Source organism: Lactuca virosa, chromosome 5 (assembly GCF_052849685.1).
Source record: "Lactuca virosa cultivar CGN04683 chromosome 5, Lactuca_virosa_CGN04683_v6, whole genome shotgun sequence".
NCBI lineage: Eukaryota > Viridiplantae > Streptophyta > Magnoliopsida > Asterales > Asteraceae > Lactuca > Lactuca virosa.
The window spans coordinates 248,259,425-248,281,680 of NC_136430.1; the positions used below are offsets into that span (position 1 = coordinate 248,259,425).

General features: G+C 33.8%; 2 protein-coding genes and 1 pseudogene across 2 annotated transcripts; all 3 read left to right on the forward strand.

Annotated features, from left to right (window-relative positions):
* Positions 1–3,392: 3,392 nt before the first annotated feature.
* Positions 3,393–8,289, forward strand: LOC145117747 (methyl-CpG-binding domain-containing protein 2-like). Its single transcript, XM_079054058.1, has 6 exons — positions 3,393–3,512; positions 6,610–7,122; positions 7,210–7,263; positions 7,351–7,514; positions 7,845–7,976; positions 8,055–8,289. Exons 2-6 carry the CDS (start codon positions 6,632–6,634, stop codon positions 8,093–8,095), a joined length of 882 nt encoding a protein of 293 aa, XP_078910184.1. The 5' UTR covers positions 3,393–3,512; positions 6,610–6,631; the 3' UTR covers positions 8,096–8,289.
* Positions 3,463–6,421, forward strand: LOC145117746 (Tetratricopeptide repeat (TPR)-like superfamily protein). Its single transcript, XM_079054057.1, has 2 exons — positions 3,463–3,512; positions 4,398–6,421. Exon 2 carries the CDS (start codon positions 4,419–4,421, stop codon positions 6,369–6,371), a length of 1,953 nt encoding a protein of 650 aa, XP_078910183.1. The 5' UTR covers positions 3,463–3,512; positions 4,398–4,418; the 3' UTR covers positions 6,372–6,421.
* Positions 8,290–11,283: 2,994 nt separating the features above from the next.
* On the forward strand, positions 11,284–12,354 carry LOC145113319 (protein CANDIDATE G-PROTEIN COUPLED RECEPTOR 7 pseudogene; annotated as a pseudogene).
* The last annotated feature ends 9,902 nt before the right edge of the window (positions 12,355–22,256 follow it).

Consider the following 22,256-nt stretch of genomic DNA (forward strand, 5'->3'; position numbering starts at 1 on the left):
AATGACGATTCGGACATGTTTGTACATGATTCGGGTGAGGATTATGATGACATTATAACTGACGATGATGAGACGTGGTGTACTATGTTTTAATTTTTTTTATGTATTTTTTATTACATATTTTTTAAATAATGAAATAATTTCTTTTTATTAATTTTATAGAATTATATTTAATTAAATTACATTTTTAATATTTTTAATTAAAAGAAAGAAGAGATAGTGAAAAAATGATTATTTCATGGAAAATATGGGATAAAAAGAATACCTACCAACCTAAACAAATAAAAATGTCTAAATATCCACTCACTAGTAATCAAATCCATTTGAAAGTAAGGAACGCTAGAGTTTTTTAAAGAAAATAATAATACTTATTATTATCTTTTTGTTTTTGAAAAATAACATTTTCTCTTGAATGGTTTATTTTGGGGTTGAATTCTAAAATATTGACATAAAAAATTAGATTTTCGGATATAGATATGGATTCCGTGGAGGTAAGCTCTGAGGGCTCCACGGAATCAACTGTAGCTACGCGAAATGACAAAATCGTAAATAAATCAGGGTATTAAAAAAACCTCAAGCTCCATTCCGCAGAGCTACTTCCGAGGAATGAGCTCATTCCGCTCGATTATTATTATTATTTATAATCAATTAATTAATTATTAATAATAAAAAAATAATTATTATTATAATTATAATAATAAATTTAAAAAAATGACAACAAAAAGAAAAAAGAAAAAAAGTAAGAAAAAACAAAAATAGAGAGTAGGATAGGGAATTTGGTGTTACATACAAAAAAAAAAAAAAAAAAAAACCTAAATGTTTTTAGCTGTGTTGATTTAATGATACTGTGGATGCTTATACTTTCAAACTAAGGGCTATTGCCACTAGAGGTGTACATAGTAACCGGTTAAACGTTTGGATCCGGGGCCAAGGGCAACTATGCCAACTACAACCCTACAGTCCTAGCATGGAAACATTTTTTTAACATCATTTTTTTTTCTTTTTTTTTTATCAATTCTAACATTAGATTATAACATATACATTTAATAATTTAATAATAAAATAAAATTATTTCACTATTTATATATAGAACATAGTATTTAATTAGTCCTTTTTATAAATAATGATTACTCCTACCATCTTAATTACTCAAAATAGTATGGGTGCTTCTTGTTTGGTGCAAATTTGTTGAGGGACGCATATTGCAAAGGTTGAAACTTGAAGGAGCAGGTTTGTGATTAAAGTAAAGTTGATGAGAAGAGTAATGAGGATTATCTGAGAAGTACAAGAGAAGCATCTGAGAAGTTTACTTGGAAGTAGTTCAAGGAGGTGTATATAAAAGTTCAAGTTGTTCTTAGTTAATATTTGTTATATTTACATACTTATTCATCTCTTTGAAGAAATTGGAGTCATTCTTATTGAAAAACTATTTTGTATAATTTTTTTGAACCAAAGAATTATGTATTTGATGACATAAAAAAAATAAATAAACTGGAGTGATGTGAAATTGCACCATGTTTATATTTGATGACATCATCAATGTTGATAGTATATATTTTTGGGATAAATACAAATTTAGCCAAAATCCTAACTTATTAAAAAATAGCCAAATAAAATCACTTAGCCAAAAATAGTCCACAAAAGAGTAGTCAACCTACAGTTGACTACTCTTTTCCGCAGTTGACTACTCTTTTCCCCTAAGACTACTCTTTTCCCCTAATGGACTACTGTTTCACGGACCCGTTTACTTTTTCGTGGCCCATTAGCCCAAAGTATATAATGTAAAAATTTTCAGATTAGGTCATTTTTTCCTATTGTTTTGTTGGTTTGACTAATTTTTTCTCTCAACGGAGCACCCGAAAAACAACCAATTTTGTCTACTTTTCATCAAAATTTTACCGTGTTCGTGATTAGAAGTAGGTTTTGTATATATGGTTAAGTTTTTTTTGAAAAAAATCGAAAAAAAATAAAAATAAAACCGTAGGTTTCATACGAAACCTACGGTGTACAAGTGAGCAATGCACAGATTGTGCATTGTGGACTTGTAAACCTACGGTTTCGTATGAACCGTACGGAAAAATATATATTTTTTCGTTTTTTTTTTAAATTTGATACTACACGATCGGAATTGTATATATGTAATATATTGATGAAATTTTTTTCATAAAACTCAAAAAAAAATAGCGAAACCGTAGGTTTTCTGGAAACCTACGGTGTATAACAATTTAATGCACAGTTTGTGCATTAAAGGGTTGTACACCATAGGTTTACAAAAAACCTACGGTTTTTTTTCGGGTTTTTAATAAAAAAAAATTTATAAGTATCGATTCCGTGATTTTTTTTAGAAAAAAAATATAATATCGATTCCGTGATTTTCTTTTAGAAAAAAAAAATCTTGAAACCGTAGGTTTCCTAAAACCTACTGTTTTATATATATTTTTTCATTTTTCTTCAAAAAAAAATAATGTTCCTACCTATTTTTAACGATTATGTATATGTAATAATTCAATGTTTTCATTTTGTGATAAAGTATGTTATTTTCTATGTTGCGATTATAGCAACAAAGTGGTCAACTTTATCTAAAAAGTAATCAAATTTAGTTTCCTAATTTAGCAAAAATCCTTTTTTTATTATTTGGTAAAAAACTATTATTTTACAAAATAAAAAAGTTAATAAGATAATCGTCAACATAATTGTTAAAATAATTCTCAAAATAACTTGTAAAATAATTCTATATTTTATAAACAATTCTCAAAAAATTTAAACAAAATGATTGTTAAAATAATTCTACATATTATAAACAATCTTTTTTATAGTTTATATCACAAAAAAAAAAAAAAAAATTTAAAAATTTAAAACAGTTGTTTTTTTGACAAAACAGTAGATTTTAACCCAAAAACAGTAAATTTAAAAAAAAAACGTATTATTTTCCCAAAACCGTAGGCTACAGTTTGGGAAACCATAAAAAACCTACGGTTTTGTATCTTAAAAATGAAAAAAAAAAATTTATACAAAACACGAAACAATAGACGAATTGGCGAAACAGTAGACGAATATCGAAACCTACGGTTTCGTGGGCTATATTCGGACATTTACTAATTTTTGGCTAAAAATTGCTAATCACTTCCCTAATTTGGCTAGTTTAGTAATTGCCCCTATATTTTTTTTATAGTAACGTATTTATGTTTTTGTTTTGAATAAAAGAAATTTACGTTATTTCATATAGACTATTTAAAAAAATATGAGCCTTTTATGAATAAAATTAAAATATATTATTATACAAATAAAGAATAAAATATATTCCATAATCCATATATGAACAAAATCGTAACTCCTAGTAAATCCGGTTTCTTATGTTCATAATTCTGCTTGCGTCTCTTTTTCCGAGAGAAGCGATATCAAAACCCCAATGCAATCTCCATCTCTCTCTCCATATCTATACGAATAAATCCATCATCATCCTCATAGTCTGATTTATCGAAGGCTTCAATCCTCTGCTCGGATCTTTCGTTGTAAGTAATCTCTTTACTACACAACAAATATATTTGTTTCGGTTTAATACAGGCTAGTTTGCTGTTTCCGTACCAATTTTTCTATCAAAGTATCTGAATAAGGAAATTCCTGTTCATTGCCGTTTATGTTCTGAATCTTCTTCTTCTTCTTCTTCTTCTACGTTTAGACTTCATTTATGGGCCTATTTAGAATGTTTAATCGCATTTTGGTGTTGGATTGTGTATTTATGGGAGTTTAATGTTGGTTCAAGTGGGATTCTTTTAACTTTTACATTGTTGAAAATTTTGATCTACACATAGTCATGTGTACTCATGCAAAAGATCTCCCGAGATTCTTTTTCTTTTCCCTTTTATTTGAATGACGTCTGTGAGTTCACTCTTGATCCCTCTTTAAATTTTGCTATCGCAATGCAAATTTGTGAATCGTTTGACTTAGTTGGCATATATTTTTTGTAAAGATCATTGTTTATTTTAGTGTATTATCCTCATTCGTGGGGTTTTGGCGTTATGTGATTCTTGTTTTCTCATTCTATCATAGGTTTTTGAGCATTGTAAAAAGGATGTTTCATCTAGTTTTTTGTGCATTATCAGATAAGGATTAGTGATTTTGCATTTAGGGTATTTCCATTCTTGGGACGCCGATTTAGATCTATCATAATCCTCTACACATGTGGGAGTTTCATCCAAGGATTTAGTTCGAACTACTTCAGATTATTAATATTTATTTATATAATAATATAATAATTAGTAAGGAAACTATTAATATAAGTATTTATCGTTACTTTCCTTTGGGATAAGTATTGTATCGGGATAAACATCTATCTTTAAAATAATGTAAAACAGAATGGATTGTTAGTTTTATTCTTTCTAAATTTGAATTTGCAGAAAGAATTGATTTTCAATATTATGATAAAGACGACACTTTCTTCGATTTCCCACCAAATTTTAGGCCTTTCAACGGTTAGTCAATGGAACCACGCCATCCGAGAAGCTGTAAACCAAGCTCAATTTCAAAACGCCCTTTTCTTTTTCCACCAAATGATGCAAAAGGGCCTACAACCCAACCATTTAACCTTCCCAATCATCGCAAAAGCATGTGGGAAACTCAATAACATCTGCTACTCGAAAATCATTCATTCCCAAATCATAAAGTCTCCGTTTTCTTCTGATGTTTATGTACAAACAGCAACAATGGACATGTATATAAAATGTAACCACCTAAACATCGCCCACCAAGTGTTTGATAAAATGCCCAAGAGGGACATCGCTTCTTGGAACGTATTGCTTTTAGGTTTTGCTCAATTGGGTGTTGTTAATCAAGTTATGTCGCTCTTTGAGCAAATGAGAGTTGAAAGAATTCATCCCGATTCAGTCACAGTGATTGGGATATCACAATCGATTAGAAATAGAGAAGATGTTTGGCTTATGAAGGCTATCCATTCTTTTGGGATTCAAATTGGGGTTGAAGAAGATGTTTCAGTATCAAACACTTGGGTTTCCACTTATTCCAAACTTAGAGACTTACCCTCAGCCGAAAAGGTCTTCCATGGGATCAATTCAAGCTTCATTACAATCATTTCATGGAACTGTTTAATATCAGGATTTGCTTATTTCAAGAAATCTTTAAAAGCCATTAGTCTCTATAAAAACATGCTTTTTGAAGGGTTCAAGCCAGACTTAAGTACAAATCTTAACTTACTTTCTTCAATAGACAGAAATGAATCACTTATTCATGGTAAGTTGATCCATTGTCATGGAATCAAAATGGGTTTTGATTCAGACATATCAATAAAAAACACCCTAATTTCTATGTACTCCAAATTGGGTGATCTTAATACAGCAAGACATATATTTGATGGCATAAAGGATAAAACTTGTGTTTCTTGGACTGCTATGATTGGTGGGTATGCTGAAAAAGGCAATCTTGATGAATCTTTGACCTTATTTCACTCAATGGAAGCAACTGGTGTAAAACCCGATTTAGTTACAATACTCAATATCATTTCTGGTTGTGGAGAAACTGGATCTCTTGAAATCGGAAGATGGGTTGAAAACTATGCAAATTTAAACAAATTGAAAACTAATTTAATGGTGTTGAATGCTTTGATAGACATGTATGCAAAATGTGGAAGCATAAAAGAATCCCATGAAATCTTTTCCACAATGCATGAAAGAACCGTTGTTTCATGGACTTCAATGATTTCTGGATTTGCTTTAAATGGTGATTTTCAAGACTCTTTGATGCATTTTTCTCGTATGTTGGAATTGGGAATAAAACCAAACCACATAACATTTCTTGCTGTTCTTCAAGCGTGTAATCATGGAGGGTATGTAAAAAAAGGATGGGAGATTTATGATCTTATGACTAAAGTGTATAAAATCGATCCTGGATTAGATCATTATTCATGTATGATTGATCTTTTAGGACGTAATGGAATGTTAAATGAAGCTTTGGATTTGATTCAAAAGATGCCTATGAATCCGGATGTTGGGATTTGGTCTTCATTGCTTAGTGGTTGTAAAATTTATAAAAATGTGGAGATTGGTGAGCTGGCAGCTTGTAATCTTTTTAAAATGGAGCCACAGGCTGCAGCTCCTTATGTAGAAATGGCAAATATTTATGCATCAGTGTTTAATTGGAATGGAGTTATTGAGATTAGAAGATTGATGAAAAAGAATCAAGTGATAAAATCTCCAGGACAAAGTGTTGTTCAATTGAATGGAAAGAGTTATAAGTTTACAGTTGAAGATCAATTTCATCCTAAAGGATCAGTTATATATGAAGTTTTAGATTCTTTAGGTTTACAGTTGAAAGATGAATTGGATTTATCATATTTACACAATTTTGTATTCATATGAGTATTTTGGAGAAGAATTAAAATTAGAGTCAAGTTTGAGATCCTTAACTATATGATGTTATGAGTAAAGTTTTTTTTTTTTTCCCTATAAATCCTGTTTGATTGAGACTAAATAACCATTTTATCCTTTGAAAATGAATGCATCACATAAACAAATTAGAGCTCAAATCTTTTGAAAATTAATCACAGAAACAAATGTATCAAAAAGCATAGTTTGATCATTATTCTTCATGCAACAGGGAAAATTTCATATTTACTTCAATGAAGCCTTGTTCTACTATCCCGAGAGAAAATGTTATAGATGTGTCATCCTCTGACTGCAGCAGCACAAATGACGAAAATACCCTTTCGCGTGCTGATTCCCAAAAACAGTTGGTAATTTACGAACCTTCAAATAATGGAGGCGAAATTGAAGTATTCCCAGATCCGATTTCATATAAACCTCAATCTTTGCAAAGGGTATTACCGTCCGTAGGTGCTTTCACTGCTCAATGTGCTAACTGTTTTAAATGGAGACTTATCCCAAGCCTGGAGAAATATCAAGAAATCCGGGAACATATTACCAAAAAGCCCTTTGTGTGTGAAAATGCTCATGAGTGGCGTGCTGATGTGTCATGTAATGATCCTGCTGATATTGAACAAGATGGAAGCAGACTTTGGGCTATTGACAAGCCCAACATTGCTCAGCCTCCGCCAGGGTGGCAGAGGGAGTTGAGAATCAGAGGTGAAGGAAGCACAAAGTTTGCTGATGTGTAAGTTTTCTTCCTACTTTATCTGATTCTTTATATGATAAAACATTTAAGAATCTAACTTTGGTTGCTACTTTTTATAATAAGCAGATATTATACATCCCCAACAGGTGTTACACTGCGTTCAATACCAGATATAGAAAAGTATGTTTTGTATCCAATTATTTTAATATTGCATCACATATTAAAAGTTAAAACTTAAATTGGTTCCTAATAGTTTGTATAAAACAGGTTCTTGTTTAAACATCCAGAATACATGGAACAAGGGGTTACAATATCACAGTTTTCATTTCAGATTCCTAAACCATTACAGGAGAATTATGTAAGAAAACGTCCTTCACGTGCAGCATCAGTAGCTTTGCAAGATGATAATCCGTATCTTGAACCTTCCCCAGGTATTATACAGTTCTTTTTTCATATTGTAAAAGTTAAAAGTACATTTCAATATCACATTGTTCATAGGGATAAAAACTTAAGTACATTGCTATTATTATGGGTTAAACTATTAAAAATTAAAGTTAAACAATTGTCCATAACGGTAAAAAAGCAAAACATGTTGCTATTATGGGTAAAAATCAAAGTACATTGCCTATATTGGTTAAAAAGATAAAAACACCTTGCCATTTGTCACAATTTTCCCTAAATATATATATATATATATATATATATATATATATATATATATATATATATATATATATACTGGTTTTTGTGTTACTTTTCAGGTAAACCGATGTCATTACTAGGTCCAGAGCAGAACACAAGTTTAGAGCTTGATTTGCTTCCATATCCGCCTGTAAAGAAGGCAAGGAGTGCACCAGGAAAACGGATACACAATTTCGACTTGATGTTTAGACGTACGTAGGTTTTGGTAATTACAAAGAAGCAAATATTAGAATTAAATTCCACATAATTTTCAACTTTTTTTCTTGTAGTGGTAGCAAACTTTGAGCTCCGAAAGCGGGTTCTTTTTTAGGGTTTTGGGAAAGGAGGATGCCAGTGTGATTGTTGTTTTGGGAACTGTATATGGGAAAGAACCCCTAATATTGGCAAGTATATATTACTAATTTAGTACTATAAGATGGTTTGGTTGTGTGTGTGTGTGTGTTACTAGTCTTGCATATAGTTTGGTTGTTCTTGGGTGGGTTTGTAATGTTTGTGTTTGTTTCATGGGACAGACTTGTTGTACAAGCTTTCTAGGGTTATTTTCGATGATGAGAATGAGAAGGGTGTTCATGTCTTTTGGATAAAGTAGAGATAAAAAAACGTGTCCTTGTTCCACCTTTTTGATGGGAGAAAAAATTGCAAAGTTTGTAATATTGTAACAATCACAATCTATAGTATGATAAACTCACACAATTTGTTTTGTTTTGTCATATCTAGCAAAATGTTGCAAACTTTGTCCCATGATATAAATCCCATTGATATCAGACGCAATCTGTTTTGTCTTTTCTTTCTTATGGAAAAATTTGCTATAATCTTGTAAGTTATGGTCCCATTTATGTTGTACAACGTTTGACATGCATCAATGTGAATGATGCAAATAAAATATTTGCTATTTTTTGTATTAAAATAAGGTGTATCATCGACTTGCTCTTGATCTCTTTGTGTATGCAAAATATGTGAATGTACTCGTGATCCTCATCATTTACAATAGCTCTATAAAGTTTGTTAAGTCTCATCCCATCGAATAAGATCCATTTTGTCTATGATTGGATCTATTCTAGAAATCTTAAATCCTCTAAACAATTCTGGTTTATAGTTTGAAAGTGATTAACGTCTCTTTAGGAATAGAATTAGATCCATTTTGTGACAATTGTTTTATAGTCTTACTTGTTTAATACGTAACTATGGAAACACATGTCAAGTATCCGTATCATCGAAAATAAAAGTATTTTAGGAATTTTATTAATATAATTCATTTTATTTGTAAAATGGATAACTTTTGGGAATACTAAGTTGTTGGATAATGAAAAGTTTGAATATAATAGCAATGAAGGTTAAAGAATGTGGTCCAAAAAAGTACATGTTTTGAATTTGACATCACTTGTCAAAGGCAAACCAACGGAAAGGGCCTTGAAATCACTAAGTTGGACCACTTTGCTTATAAAAAGGCCTTTTAGTCACTCTCTATTATATTATTCTGATTTAATTTAATGATGAGGTTGCAAACATGCTCATTTCCGAAGATTTTAGGTCAAGTTCAAATTGATTGGATAGTTCAACTAAGCGACGAAAATACCCATTCTTGTGCTTATTCCCAGAAACAGTTGGTAATTTACGAATCTTCTAATGGTGGAGGCGAAATTAAAGCCATCCCAGATCCGATTTCAAAGTAGAAAAATATTAGAAGTATAATGATGTAATAGAAAGAAGTGAAAGTAGGATACTATAATACAAAAATAAATGGAATTATACTTTTCTCCCACCTTTTTTGGTGGGAGAAAAAATTGCAAATTTTATTCTATTCATAACCATCACAATCTATTGTATGTTAAATTCAACACTTTTTTTTTTTGTTTTTGTTTTTGTTTTGTGTGTAACAAAATGTTGCAAACTTTGTCGTATGATATAAATTCCATTGATATCAAACACTATCTAATTTGTCTTTTCTTCCGTGTAGACAAATTTACTATAATCTCTGTAAGCTATGACTAATTTTTTATTCAAGACAAAACAACAAATGTTATACTCTGTTTGTCATTGAATGATGAATGTGAATGACGTAAATAAAACAACAATTATTATTGTTTGTCTCACCAAATGCTCCCATCATGTGTATGAATTGAATCTATTCTAGGAACATTAATACTCCAAAAAAAATCTCGTTTATAGTTTTAAAGTGAGTAACGTCTCTTCAGAATAGAATAAGATCCATTTTGCCACAATTGTTTTGTAGTCTTACTTGTTTGATACGTAACTATAAAAACACATGTCAAGTATTTGTATCGTTGTCTTTTCGTTTCCAAAAAGACACTAAAAGTATTTTAGGAATAATATTAATATAATTCATTTTATTTGTAAAAAAGATAGCTTTTGGGAATATTAGGTTGTTGGATGATGAAAAGTTGACATCACTTGTGAAAGGCAAACAAACGGAAAGGGCCTTCAAATCACCAAGTTGGACCACTTCGATTATAAGGAGGCCTTTTAGTCACTCTCTAGTCTCTTTTATGATTTGATGACGATGTTACAAACGGGCTGAGTTTTGAAGATCTTAGGTTAAGTTCAAACTGATTTCGATAGTTCAGCTACTTTTTCTGATAGGCTCGAGGGGGATTGGAGCTAAATTGAAAATCCCCAATTGTTTATTAGAAAATGCTCAATAATGTTAGGGATGTTCACAAATATCACTAAATGATTTAGAGTTAATGTTAATTACTCAAGTTTTATGTATATCATGGAATGATCATCAATTCCGAAATGGAGCCGTTTCGGATTTGATATCTATGTAATTTGCAGTTTGCTATCATTTGAACCAAACACTGAGATTTAAAGAATCAATCGATTATGCACCAACAATAATATAAGCAATCAAACTTGTAAGCAAGCATCAATAACAATTATGATACCAATTATTGAAAGAAAAACAGTATAATCAAATGAAAAAAAAAAATCATAATTCACAAACACGAAGTTTGCAGATATCATATTGCAAATAATCAAAAGTACTAATAAAATAATTAAAACACACGAGACTAAGCACTTGATATAAAACGATGATGCCAATTGTTGGATTTAAATTTCAACAAATAATTCCAATTATACAAGTAATAATATATTACATAAATCATCCTTGTGGTTTGTGGTAAATTGCTTGTTAATATCTTTTTGGGAAAATGGCACATTAGCCCTGTGATGTTTTGCACATTTACCCATTGAGTCCCTTAAATATTGTTCGTGCTTTATGAAGGAGTAAACTTATTTTTGTCGGATCAAATTGGTCCCTTTTGAAGAAATGAAGGGGTAAGCCGGTAACTTCTTGGCCACCTCAACAAAGAAATTGACTTTAACTTCTTCCTTTGAAAATTTCCTCCTTTGACTTTGAATCGGGCCATTTACAGTGAATGGGAATCAATTTGGAAGCTAATTTTGACTATTTAGGAAATCAATTTTGACTATTTATCTTTGGATACTTCATCGACTCTTCACAGATGATGAAATCAACGTCGAGCTGGAAGTCTCCCATCCTTTTACTTACTTTTATTCATCGTTTACATCTGTTTCCTAGTTCTCTGGGTTCTCGAATGCTTTAACAACATAGGATCCGTTCATCGGATCCATTTCTTGATGGCCGTGTTGCTGATCGTGAAATCACTCAACTTACTATGTGCGGCGGAGGAGAAACATAAGATAAAAATTACAGGTACAACCCATGGATGGGATGGGTTGTACTGTTTTACACGTTTCAATTCTTGCAGACGGTGCTTTTATTCACCGTGATCGTGTTGATCGGTACTGGATGGTTGTTTCCTGAAACCATTCTGGCAAGAGAAGGGGAAGAAAGTTCTAATGATTGTAATACCGCTTCAGGTTTTAGCAAACATGGCTTCTATAGTAATTGGGGAAACAGGGCTATTCATTCAGAATTTGGTAACATGGAACCAATTGTTCTTGTTGGTAGTCTCATCTGTTGTTGCGTCATTCTTTATCCTATCTTCTTCTGGTCGATTTGTTTATTGAAGGAGACCTCAAAGACAGATGGAAAAGCTGCTATGAATTTGGACACACTGACTTTTTTTAAGCAGTTCTATTTGTTTGTGATTAGATACTTTTTATTCATATACAACCATTTGGGTGTTGCTCAAAATTCAAAATTGAAGTTGAATCTGAGTACTTGCCTTTCGCCATCAGGTTTGTAACAAGAGAATTCAACAAGGTAAACCTTCTTCAGTCTGCTCATGAAGTAGAGAGTAGCTAAACCACCATTAACGCCAAGCAGATAACCACTATGACTAAATTGAACCGGAGTTAGTTCCATAAATGATTTGTTGTTTTAGGGAGGGCTTGATTTTGAGGGTGTGTCTCCGATTTTTTATTTTTTAATGGATTTTGAGACAAGAACAAATGGTGTTTTGACTTTTAAATGAGGAAATGAATACGTGGAACATCAAACCGGCTAATATAGGTTAGAGGGACTAAAAAGACAGGTCACAACAAAGTATTTAAGGGACTCAATGGGTAAATGTGTAAAACAACATAGAGCTAATGTGTCATTTTTTCTATCTTTTTTAATAGGCGTTCTTTTGTTTTGGTTTTTGTTATGATTTTTGTCCCTTTCAAATATTAAATGATTATGTTGTCCTTAACAATTTATCTTTTAATTTATTTATTATTTCTTAATTATTTAAAAAATTTAAACTAAAATGGGTCCACCTCAATCCCGACCCCCACCCTACCTAATTTGATTTCTGAAACAAAACTGTAATCCCGCTCTTTCTCTCTCACTCTCTCTTCTCTCATCATCACCTAGAACCACGACCACCTCTTATTTATGTTAGTCTTGGTCGGGAAACCACTAGACTACCGTCGTTACCCATATCCACCGCTCCTCCTTATCGTTTAGCCTCCTTCTTTGGCAACCCCCAACCCAAAAGCCTTAACGACATGGGTTTGTCTGAAAACCACCTGGCAACATGGATCCTGATCTGATCTGACTACACTTGACGATGTAGATTTGGTCAAAAGCTTCGTCATCATCTCCTCTTACCGTATCTGATATGCACTAAAAACAATTAGAAGAGAGGATGGGATGAGTCAAGATGATAATGGGATGTTGATTTTGAAAATGTGATAGTTTTTGCTGAAATCGATTTTTTAATGGTAAGCGAAAGTTGATATGAGATGATGAGCGATAAATTTGGTGTGTTTTTCATGTAACACCCCATATTCTATCATTGGTACTAACATGCAAGTATGAAATTATGTCCAAAACGGGGGTTATAAAGACCATCAAAACCATAAAGAAGCTACACGAGTATGAAAATGTCATAATACATAAGTAATGACTAAAGATTCTTTCATGATAATCCCTAAGATTTCAAGAGTTCTAATCTTCACTAAATCTCATACTAAGAAAATAAGTCTTCTATAATGTCATTCTTTAACTTGGATACTAAAGGGAATTAGATTTATCTCATGCCAACTATCTGATTTCCTCATCTATTTTACTCGTTATCTTAGTTTCATATTCTGTTTAGAACTAGCTATCTCCTATTAGATGTGTCCCTTATTAGATGTCTTCTATTAGCTTTCTCATATTAGCTGTCTCATATTTTGTTTACAACTCTTTCACGTATTATATATAGCCCCTTTTAGGTTAATCATTTAATAAGAGAGAATACTTTAAAACTTATATTCAATTTTTATATGGTATCAGAGCAGGATACCTTACCTATTAAACGACCATGACAAGAGGAGAAACACACGACAACAACTCTTCTAACAAAAATCCATCATCAGACCTTGCCTCACCTTCTACATCCATCCTACTGACTACCCATCCATGTCAATGAAGTTCTCAGCGACAACAACTATGTCGACTGGGCAAGGGAGATGAAGGATTTTCTCTTAGCAAAGAATAAATCAGGCTTCATTGATGGAACCTTAATCAAACCAACAGAAGACGACGTAGAACTAGGGGCATGGGAACATTGTGATTTCCTAATACGGGGGTGGATGACAACTGTGATGGAGAAGGGGATACGAAACAATGTTAAATATGCTAACATATCCCAAGAAGTTTGGAAATACCTTGAAGAACGGTTTGGAAAAGAAAGTGTTCCTCGTGCGTATGAACTAAAACGAGCACTAACAATGTTGAGACAGCTAATAGGAGATAACTAATAGAAGACATCTAATAGGAGACAGCTAGTTCTAAATAGAATAGGAAACTAAGATAACGATTAAAATAGATGAGGAAATTGGATAGATGGCATGAGATAAATCTGATTCCCTTTATCATAAACAACCACATATATCATAATAAATAACGTTTTGGGGAGAGTGCGTGTTAACGATCACCTATAGCATAAACAAATTTCTATCCAAAGTACTGAAGAACAAAACACAATGTGAACTTTTATTTGATCGAAAACCAACTTATGATCATGAGAGTCTTCGGGTGCTTGGTTTATATAAAAGAGAATAAAAGGGAAAAGGATAAATTTGAAGAACGGGCGAGGCCTTGCGTTTTTCTTGGCTATCTACCGAGGAAAAGGGTTATCGTGTGTATGATTTAAAAGAAAAGAAAATTGGTGTTTCAAGAGGCGTCAAATTTGTAGAGTGTCAATACCCTTTTCGTGACACACACCCTTACACTCTTGAAACCAATAATGGTTCTTCCAGCCCCGATCTTTGGCTAACACCAGCTGATTAAGATCAACCGCCTACCCGAAAATAAATAATGAGTCATCAGAGCCTAATACCGATCACACATCACTCACAAAAATCAAAAACCAAGAAGATGATTTTGGTCAAAATCCCACTGAAAGAAGCTCACAAAATTATTGTAACGCCCCGATTCTCAGGTATTAAATTAATATAAGAATTGTCTTGTTTTCAGGGTCTACTCGACGAGCTGGTTGCCCTACTCGTCGAGTAGCAGCGGGTTGGGTCCACATATTTTAGTGACCTACTCGCCGAGTCCAAGAAGGGACTGGACGAGTAGGAGCTGGCAGATGAAACCCTAAATCCCGGGGTTTGCACCCTATTTAAAGAATCATAAGCCTCCTCCAACCTCTTTACAGTCCCTTGAGAGCTCAACAAAACCCTAATACGTGTGTGTGTGTACTCCATTGTGTTTTAAGCATTGAAAGAGGATTCTTGGGGAGAAGAGCTTGGGGAAAACAAGGGGATTGAAGCAAGGAACTAGTGGGAATCAAGGTCTACTTCAGTGGGCATCTTTTGGGAAGGTATTAAGCTGTTATCCTAACCCCCTTTTCATTCTAGATCTATTTTGGGTGGATTTTAGGGCTTTTCTAGCTTATTACGAAGCCTTTCTTATGTTTAAGCTAAGATCTGAGGTTGCAACCTCAGATCTGAACTCTCTTGGGTCTCTAAGTCCATAAAGCTTCCAGCTTTTGAAAATATGAGACTCTCCTAAGGTGTAAAGCTCCATTAGAAGCTTAGATTGGTCATTTAGAGTCTCTAGGGCCTTGCATGCACGTAAAGTTTGCAACTTTACGTGATAAACATGCCTTAGAAGCTTGGATCTGCAATATGGAGTCGTTACATGGCTTAAAAGTACCTGTATGGAAGAAGGTCTGAAGGGACTCGGCGAGTTGCATAGTCAACTCGGCGAGCCACATGAAGATGGCCATTTACTCGACGAGTTGGATGAACAACTCGGCGAGTCCGTTGAAGATTTCCTTGGACTCGGCGAGCCAGTCAAAGACTCGGCGAGTCGGCTAGGGTTTTCCCAAACCTTTGGACACGTATGAACTCGGCGAGTTACAGGGAAACTCGACGAGTCAACCAAGGATTTCACGACTTCTTGAGTTCAGGAAGGACTCGACGAGTCGGTGAACTGCACTTGACGAGTCGGGTCAGCATGGACTGTTGACTTTGACTTGGACCAAGGGTTGACCAGTTGACCTCTGGGGGTATTTTGGTAATTTGGAAATTTATGGAAAAGGGTTTTATGGTGACTATAGGTGGTGGAGTTCGTGTTGGTTATTCGAGAGTTTGAGCCTATCACTTCAGTGTGACATTGTGAGGTGAGTTATCCTCACTATATCAACAGGGTATACGGCACCAAGGCCGACCCTTTATGATTTACATCCTGGTCTAGGATGGTTGCTATGTTGTAGCTATGCTAGATTTCATCCTGGTTTAGGATGGTTGCTATGTTAGATTTCATCCTGGTTAGGATGGTTGCTATGCTAGAGATCAGTTAGATCGGTATCCTGGTTATAGGATGGTTGCTATTGTAAGGGTCGAAGATCTGTTGTAATATGTCGAAGACCTAAGTTTATTTTACAAGGCATTTATGTAACGAAGCTTAGATGTTTAGTCCTTGTAATTTTTTGTGTGCTTTCATGTTTCCTATAAATAGGGACATTACTTAGAGTTAGATAAGAGTCTTTTTATGAACTTGTCTATTTTCTCTCTATAACATTTGAAAGCATAATAGAGCTGAAACCAGATCATATTTACATCGTGTGTTCAATCTACATTCGTTTAACTCTGATTTGATTCATACTTGATTCTACACTTCATCAATTGGTATCAGAGCAGGAATCATCATCTGCGATCTGATTTTCACTCTGATTCAAAAGGTTTTTTAATCAAATTTCTGGTTCAAAAAGTTCCGCACCTTTTGACGTGAAAAAGCGTTCTAGATCTCCAGTTGTGATTCGATTCTGCAACTGATTTGTTGAATCGAGTATTCTACTTGATATTTCTGTTCAATTCAGCAATTTGCTTTCAAATTCTCTTTGATTTCTCATAAATTCTCAAAAATCTTCTTTCGTACATCAATGGCGAACTTCAATTTCAACTCGATGACTTCATTCTCTCACTTGCTAGGATCTTCAACTAAGATTCCTATGGTTATTCCTGAATACTATGATTAATGGGCGGATCGGATGCAAGATTACTTGAATGGAATCGATGAAGAGCTTTGGTCATGTATCTCTGGGAATATTAATCCTCCGACAATTGTGCAACCAATTGGATCATCGTCTGGAACTTCAAGTGTTGATAATCAAACTGATCGATTGAAGAAACTTGAGAAAATATGCATAAGAGAGTAACGCGGTGCATTGCCTCCAGTTTTCTATAACTATGTCAGGAGTTGTACAACTGCAAAAGATATCTGGAATAATCTCAAAGACAAGTTTCAGGGAAGTGAGAAGAAAAAAATAAATTCAGTTAAGCAATGTTTGATTGAATTAAAGGAGTTCAAGGAAAAAGATGGTGAAACAATTGAATGCTATTATGATAGACTGAATGAGTTAATCTACAAATGCAATCGATATGGAATCACGAGGACTGCTATGGAATTCAATCTCATCTTCGTTATGGGACTCCGTAAAGAATGGAGGAGTGTTAGTATGATGGTGAAAAATCAGCAAAGTTTCGACACTTCTTCTCTAAATGATTTGTACAATCAACTGAAAACTCACGAAAGTGAAGTAAATGAAATAGCAGAAGAGTCGAAGCTTAGTCTGGGAGGTCTATTAGCACTTGTCTCTAAAGTGACTGAAAAGGAAGCAGTCGAAAAAGGTGATTCTGATGATGAAGAGGGGTTTATCATGAATTCGGATGATGAGGCAGTAGCTTTTTATTCAAACAATAGAGTCAAAAAGTTTTTCAAGAAACCGTTCGTTCCGAAGATGAAGCAAAGTGAGGGAAAAGGTAATTTCATGAATAAAGCTGCTGGAGAGGAGAAGAAGAAGTATGAGAAGAATGATGGAAAGGTTGCTGAGGAGAAGAAAGAGAAGAAACTGAAAGGAGATTCTGGTATGGATTGTCATTATTGCAACGGAGCAAATCATCTAGCAAATGATTGCATGCTTCGTAAGAAGGATGAGAAAAAGAATAGAGTAAAGGATGAAGCGTATTATGTGGAGAGATTAGAAGAGGTGCGTACGAAGTCGAAAAATTTGTCTTTGGTGGCTCAAGGTGAACAGGAGGATGATGGCACATATCAAATTTGGTCTTCGAGCTCCGATGATGAAGAAATGCGTAATCCTACGCACGGAGCCATGTATGCGAAGCTATAGGAAGATTCGGACGAAGAGGTAACGGGCCGTTGCTTTGTGTCAAAGTCTGCTGATAAGTCTCCAGTGACAACTAAGGTACGTTATATTCTTCAATCTTTCAATATTCCTTTGAGTGCATATGATCCTGAAATTGTTGCTTTTGATGATACTGTTGCTTATTTTGATAATTTGGTTGTTTCTGCTAGCAATGAAGATAAGAAATTAAGCAATCAGTTGTTAGAGACCCAGAAGAAGTTAGATTCGAAAGTTGTCAAGATAGAACGTTTAGAATTGCAAATAACAAATATTATGTGTGATCGAGATTCGTTGTCTAGTGATGTAAAACTCTTATTAGCTCAACGAAATATCTACTGCAATTCTGCTAAATGTTTATATGGCAAGTTAACTACATTGCATCATTCGTGTGAAATTAGCAAGGAACAACATAGGAAATTATTACCTTTTCAAGCATATGAGAGAGCAAAGGTTGATAATATTTCGTATGATTGTGAGAAAAATATTGCTGAGTTTGATAAAATTCCTGATGATAGATATGCATATGGAATTGTCAAAATTGACGAATGTCTTGATTCAAGTGAATTAGTTAACATTGTGAATGATACGTTGACAAAATCAGAACAAATCAAAATTTTGAAAAAGACTGAGAATTCAACATCTGATTCTCAATCTAATTTTGCCGATATTGAAGATAACTCTGACAATATTAGCGAAATTAGTGATATTGAGGATGTTGATTGTTCTCAGTTGTCTGTCATTAATGTTGCATCAAAATCTAAAGGAAAAGAAAAACTTAAGGATTTGATGGTTAAGATTGACACTGACAAACCTTCAACTTCGAAAGTTTGTGATCCCGAGTTTGTGGATATCCGAGATAGTCAAATGGATAGCAGTGATGATAAAAATGATGAAGACGATTCGCACAACAAGGTCTCATCAAACAAAGATTTGAAAGAAACTGAAATTCCACGTGTTGTTGTTGATCAAGTGTTTGAGAACACTGAAAACTTCGATTAAGTGTTGTCTGAAAAAGGAGCCCATTATTTGGAAACAAATCAAGTGGTGTATCCAAATTTCAAGTGTACTGAAGATGTTGTATTTCCAAATCAAGTGTTTGTCACTACTGGAAATGTTGAGAACATTAAACCAGAATTCAACAAAATGGTCGAAGATGACAACAAGAAAACAACAGACGAAGGATTCTTTTCAAATCAAAGCACTGTCGAAAATAATCTAACAAAGAATTCATATGTTTTTCAAAGACAAAAACCACAACGCAAATGGGTTGAAAAATCGAAAATTGTGAAAGAAGTTACACAAGAGGTTGTTGTAGAAAATGAAACTGTTGTCAAATTAAATTCCAAAGAATTTAAAGAACAAATTGACAATTTTTCAAAAGAAAATGCAATTTCAAAAAGACAAGCAAGAAAGAAGATTTTTTGGCAAACCGTGGAGTTTCAAAAGAAACAAAATGGTTTGACATTGAAAATGACTGAAAACACAAAGACTAAATCTGTTGAGAACATTCAGCAATTCATTCAGATCAAAAGATAAATCCCGCTCAAACAAATAAAACTAAATCTGAATTTTATCCAAAAACAAATTCTTCGAAAGTTCCAAACTCATCATTTTCTAAAGATAACAATAATACCTCAAAGAGTGTTCAAAATCAACCATCAACACAACGATTTTCGTCTAATCAACAAACAAGGTTTTCTCAAAAACAAAAATTTCAACATCAATTTTCTCAAAATATAAGTGTCGGAAACAATGATGGAAGTCGATACGCTATGGCATTTCGACCTAAATCAAATGTTGATTTCGTCCCACAAAAACCGAATTTTCCAAATCCTACAGGGAAACAAACCTTAAAAGTTTCGTACACAAAAGTGTTGTCTCGTGACAAAAACATCGATCATTGGCTTGAAGGAAAAGGACGAAAGTATCAATCAAGGAAATATTCTCAACAACAAATTCACGACGCTTATGAGCATTATGTGAATACTTCGTCAACTGAAAGCTCATCTTCAAAAGATTCGAATGTTTCGGTAAAAACTTGGCAACCGGTGTCGAAAGAAAAGGATGATCATACACAATCTAAAAAGACGAAGGCATGTGTCAGTGACAATCCCAAACTAACAAAAACTTATATTTCTGTTCCTTTACCTAGTGATGTGGACTTAGTTGATAGTCTCAAAACTAAAGTTTGTGATTTGGTTAAAAGTTCTGCATTTCATTCTGTTTTCAAAACTAATTTCCAAGGACCCAAACAACCTTGGGTACCTAAATTCTTTCATTGATCGCAGGTATTATGTGACGAGCAATATGATGAGAAATGGTATATCGATAGTGGTTGCTCACGTCACATGACTGGACGAAAGGAAAATCTGAGAGATTTTCGAAGCATGGAAAATGCAGGGGTTGTGAAGTTCGGCAACAATCACAAGTGCCAGGTGAAAGGGTATGGCAAAGTCACAAATGGAAAGTTTACTGTTAATCGTGTTGCTTATGTAGAAGGTCTTCAACATAACTTGATAAGTGTTTCACAACTTGTTGTGGGCACTGGCAATCAAGTGGTGTTTAACGAAGAAGGCAGCATCATTTCGAATGTTGAAACTAACGAAGTTTTGCTCAAGTCTAAACGACATGGTGACATGTTTACTCTTGATATCAAACCGATCATCGGCAAACCCTCAGTGTGCTTACTTTCGAAAGCTTCCTCAGACATCAGCTGGCTATGGCATCGTCGTTTATCACATTTAAATTTTCGCAATTGAAATAAGTTGGTACTTGATGATCTTGTTCGAGGTTTATCTGTACTAAAGTTTGACAATGATACCTTGTGTGCAGCTTGTGAACAAGGGAAACAGCACAGAAAAGGACATCCAATTGTGATAGATTCGAAAATTGTGGAACCATTGGAACTTCTTCACATTGACCTTTGTGGACCATCAACTATTGAAACTCTCAACAAGAAACGATACATTTTGGTTATTGTTGATTATTTTTCACGATTCACTTGGGTGTATTTTCTCAGGTTAAAATTTGAAGTCGCTCAAACAATGATTGATTTTATCAAGAAAATTGAGATGAGTCTGAAGAAAAATGTTCGAAAGATCAAAAGTGATAATGGGTATGAGTTTAAGAACAAAATGCTGGATTCGTACTTAACAGAAAAAGGAATTTCGCATAACTTCTCTTCGCCTTATACACCTCAGCAAAATGGTGTGGTTGAAAGACGAAATAGGTCACTTTGCGAAGCAGCAAGAACTATGTTGACATATGCGAATCTTCCTCAATATCTATGGGCTGAAGCACTTTCGACAACATGTTTCACTCAAAATCGATCTTTCATTCATCTTCGATTCAATATCACTTCGTATGAAATCATCAATAACCGAAAACCTAATGTCAAATTCTTCCATGTTTTTGGTTGCAGGTGTTTTATAATGAATCTTAAAGATAGCCTTTCAAAATTTCAAGCTAAGGCTGACGAAGGCATATTTTTGGGATATCCGCACAATTCGGTTGCATACAGAGTGTTAAATAAGCGCACACGAAAAGTCGAAGAGACATTCAATCTTACTTTTGATGATTATTATGTCAAAAAAGTTGAAAAGAAATTTGAACAAAAACTAATTATTAATGAATCATCTGATGAAACTGAAGAATCAAATTCATCTGACTTTGATTATGATTTAATTTTTGGTATTCCTGACAGGGCTGTGGATGCTGAAGTTCATGCGAATGATAATCATCACTCTGAATCTTCGAAGCATACCGATGACTTGGAAATCCCTCAAAATATTGTAGATGATAATTCAACAACGAATTCTCCAGGAGTTGGCGAAAGTATGCATAATAATCCAGTGGAGGGAGAGCACTTGGATTCGAATACTCTGGTTGAGGGGGAGCATTCTTTCAAGGGGGAGAATGGGAGAATGGATGAAGTTGTTGAGGGGGAGCATCTAGTTGAGGGGGAGCATCAGAATGATATTTCTGTTGAAATTGAATGAAATAACAATGATTTGATAAGTCTTGATGAAAATGATGAATTTTCCGAAATAAATGATAATCTTTCTCTTGCAGGATCTGAACATGAAGAGATGTACGGAGATGCACCTTTGGAATTTGATCTAGCATACCCACCGTTGGAGAAATGGACAAGGACTCATCCGAAAGATCAAGTCATTGGGAATCCTCAAGATGGAGTATTAACAAGAGCTCAAATTCGTGCAAAGTCTGAGGTATTAAATACTCATCAAGAATTTTGCATGTTCAATGTTTTCATCTCGAAAATTGAACCAAAAACAGTTAAGGTTGCAATGGAACACTCAGATTGGGTTGTTGCAATGCAATCTGAACTGGCTGAATTCGATGGAAACAAGGTATGGAGATTAATTCCTAAACCTG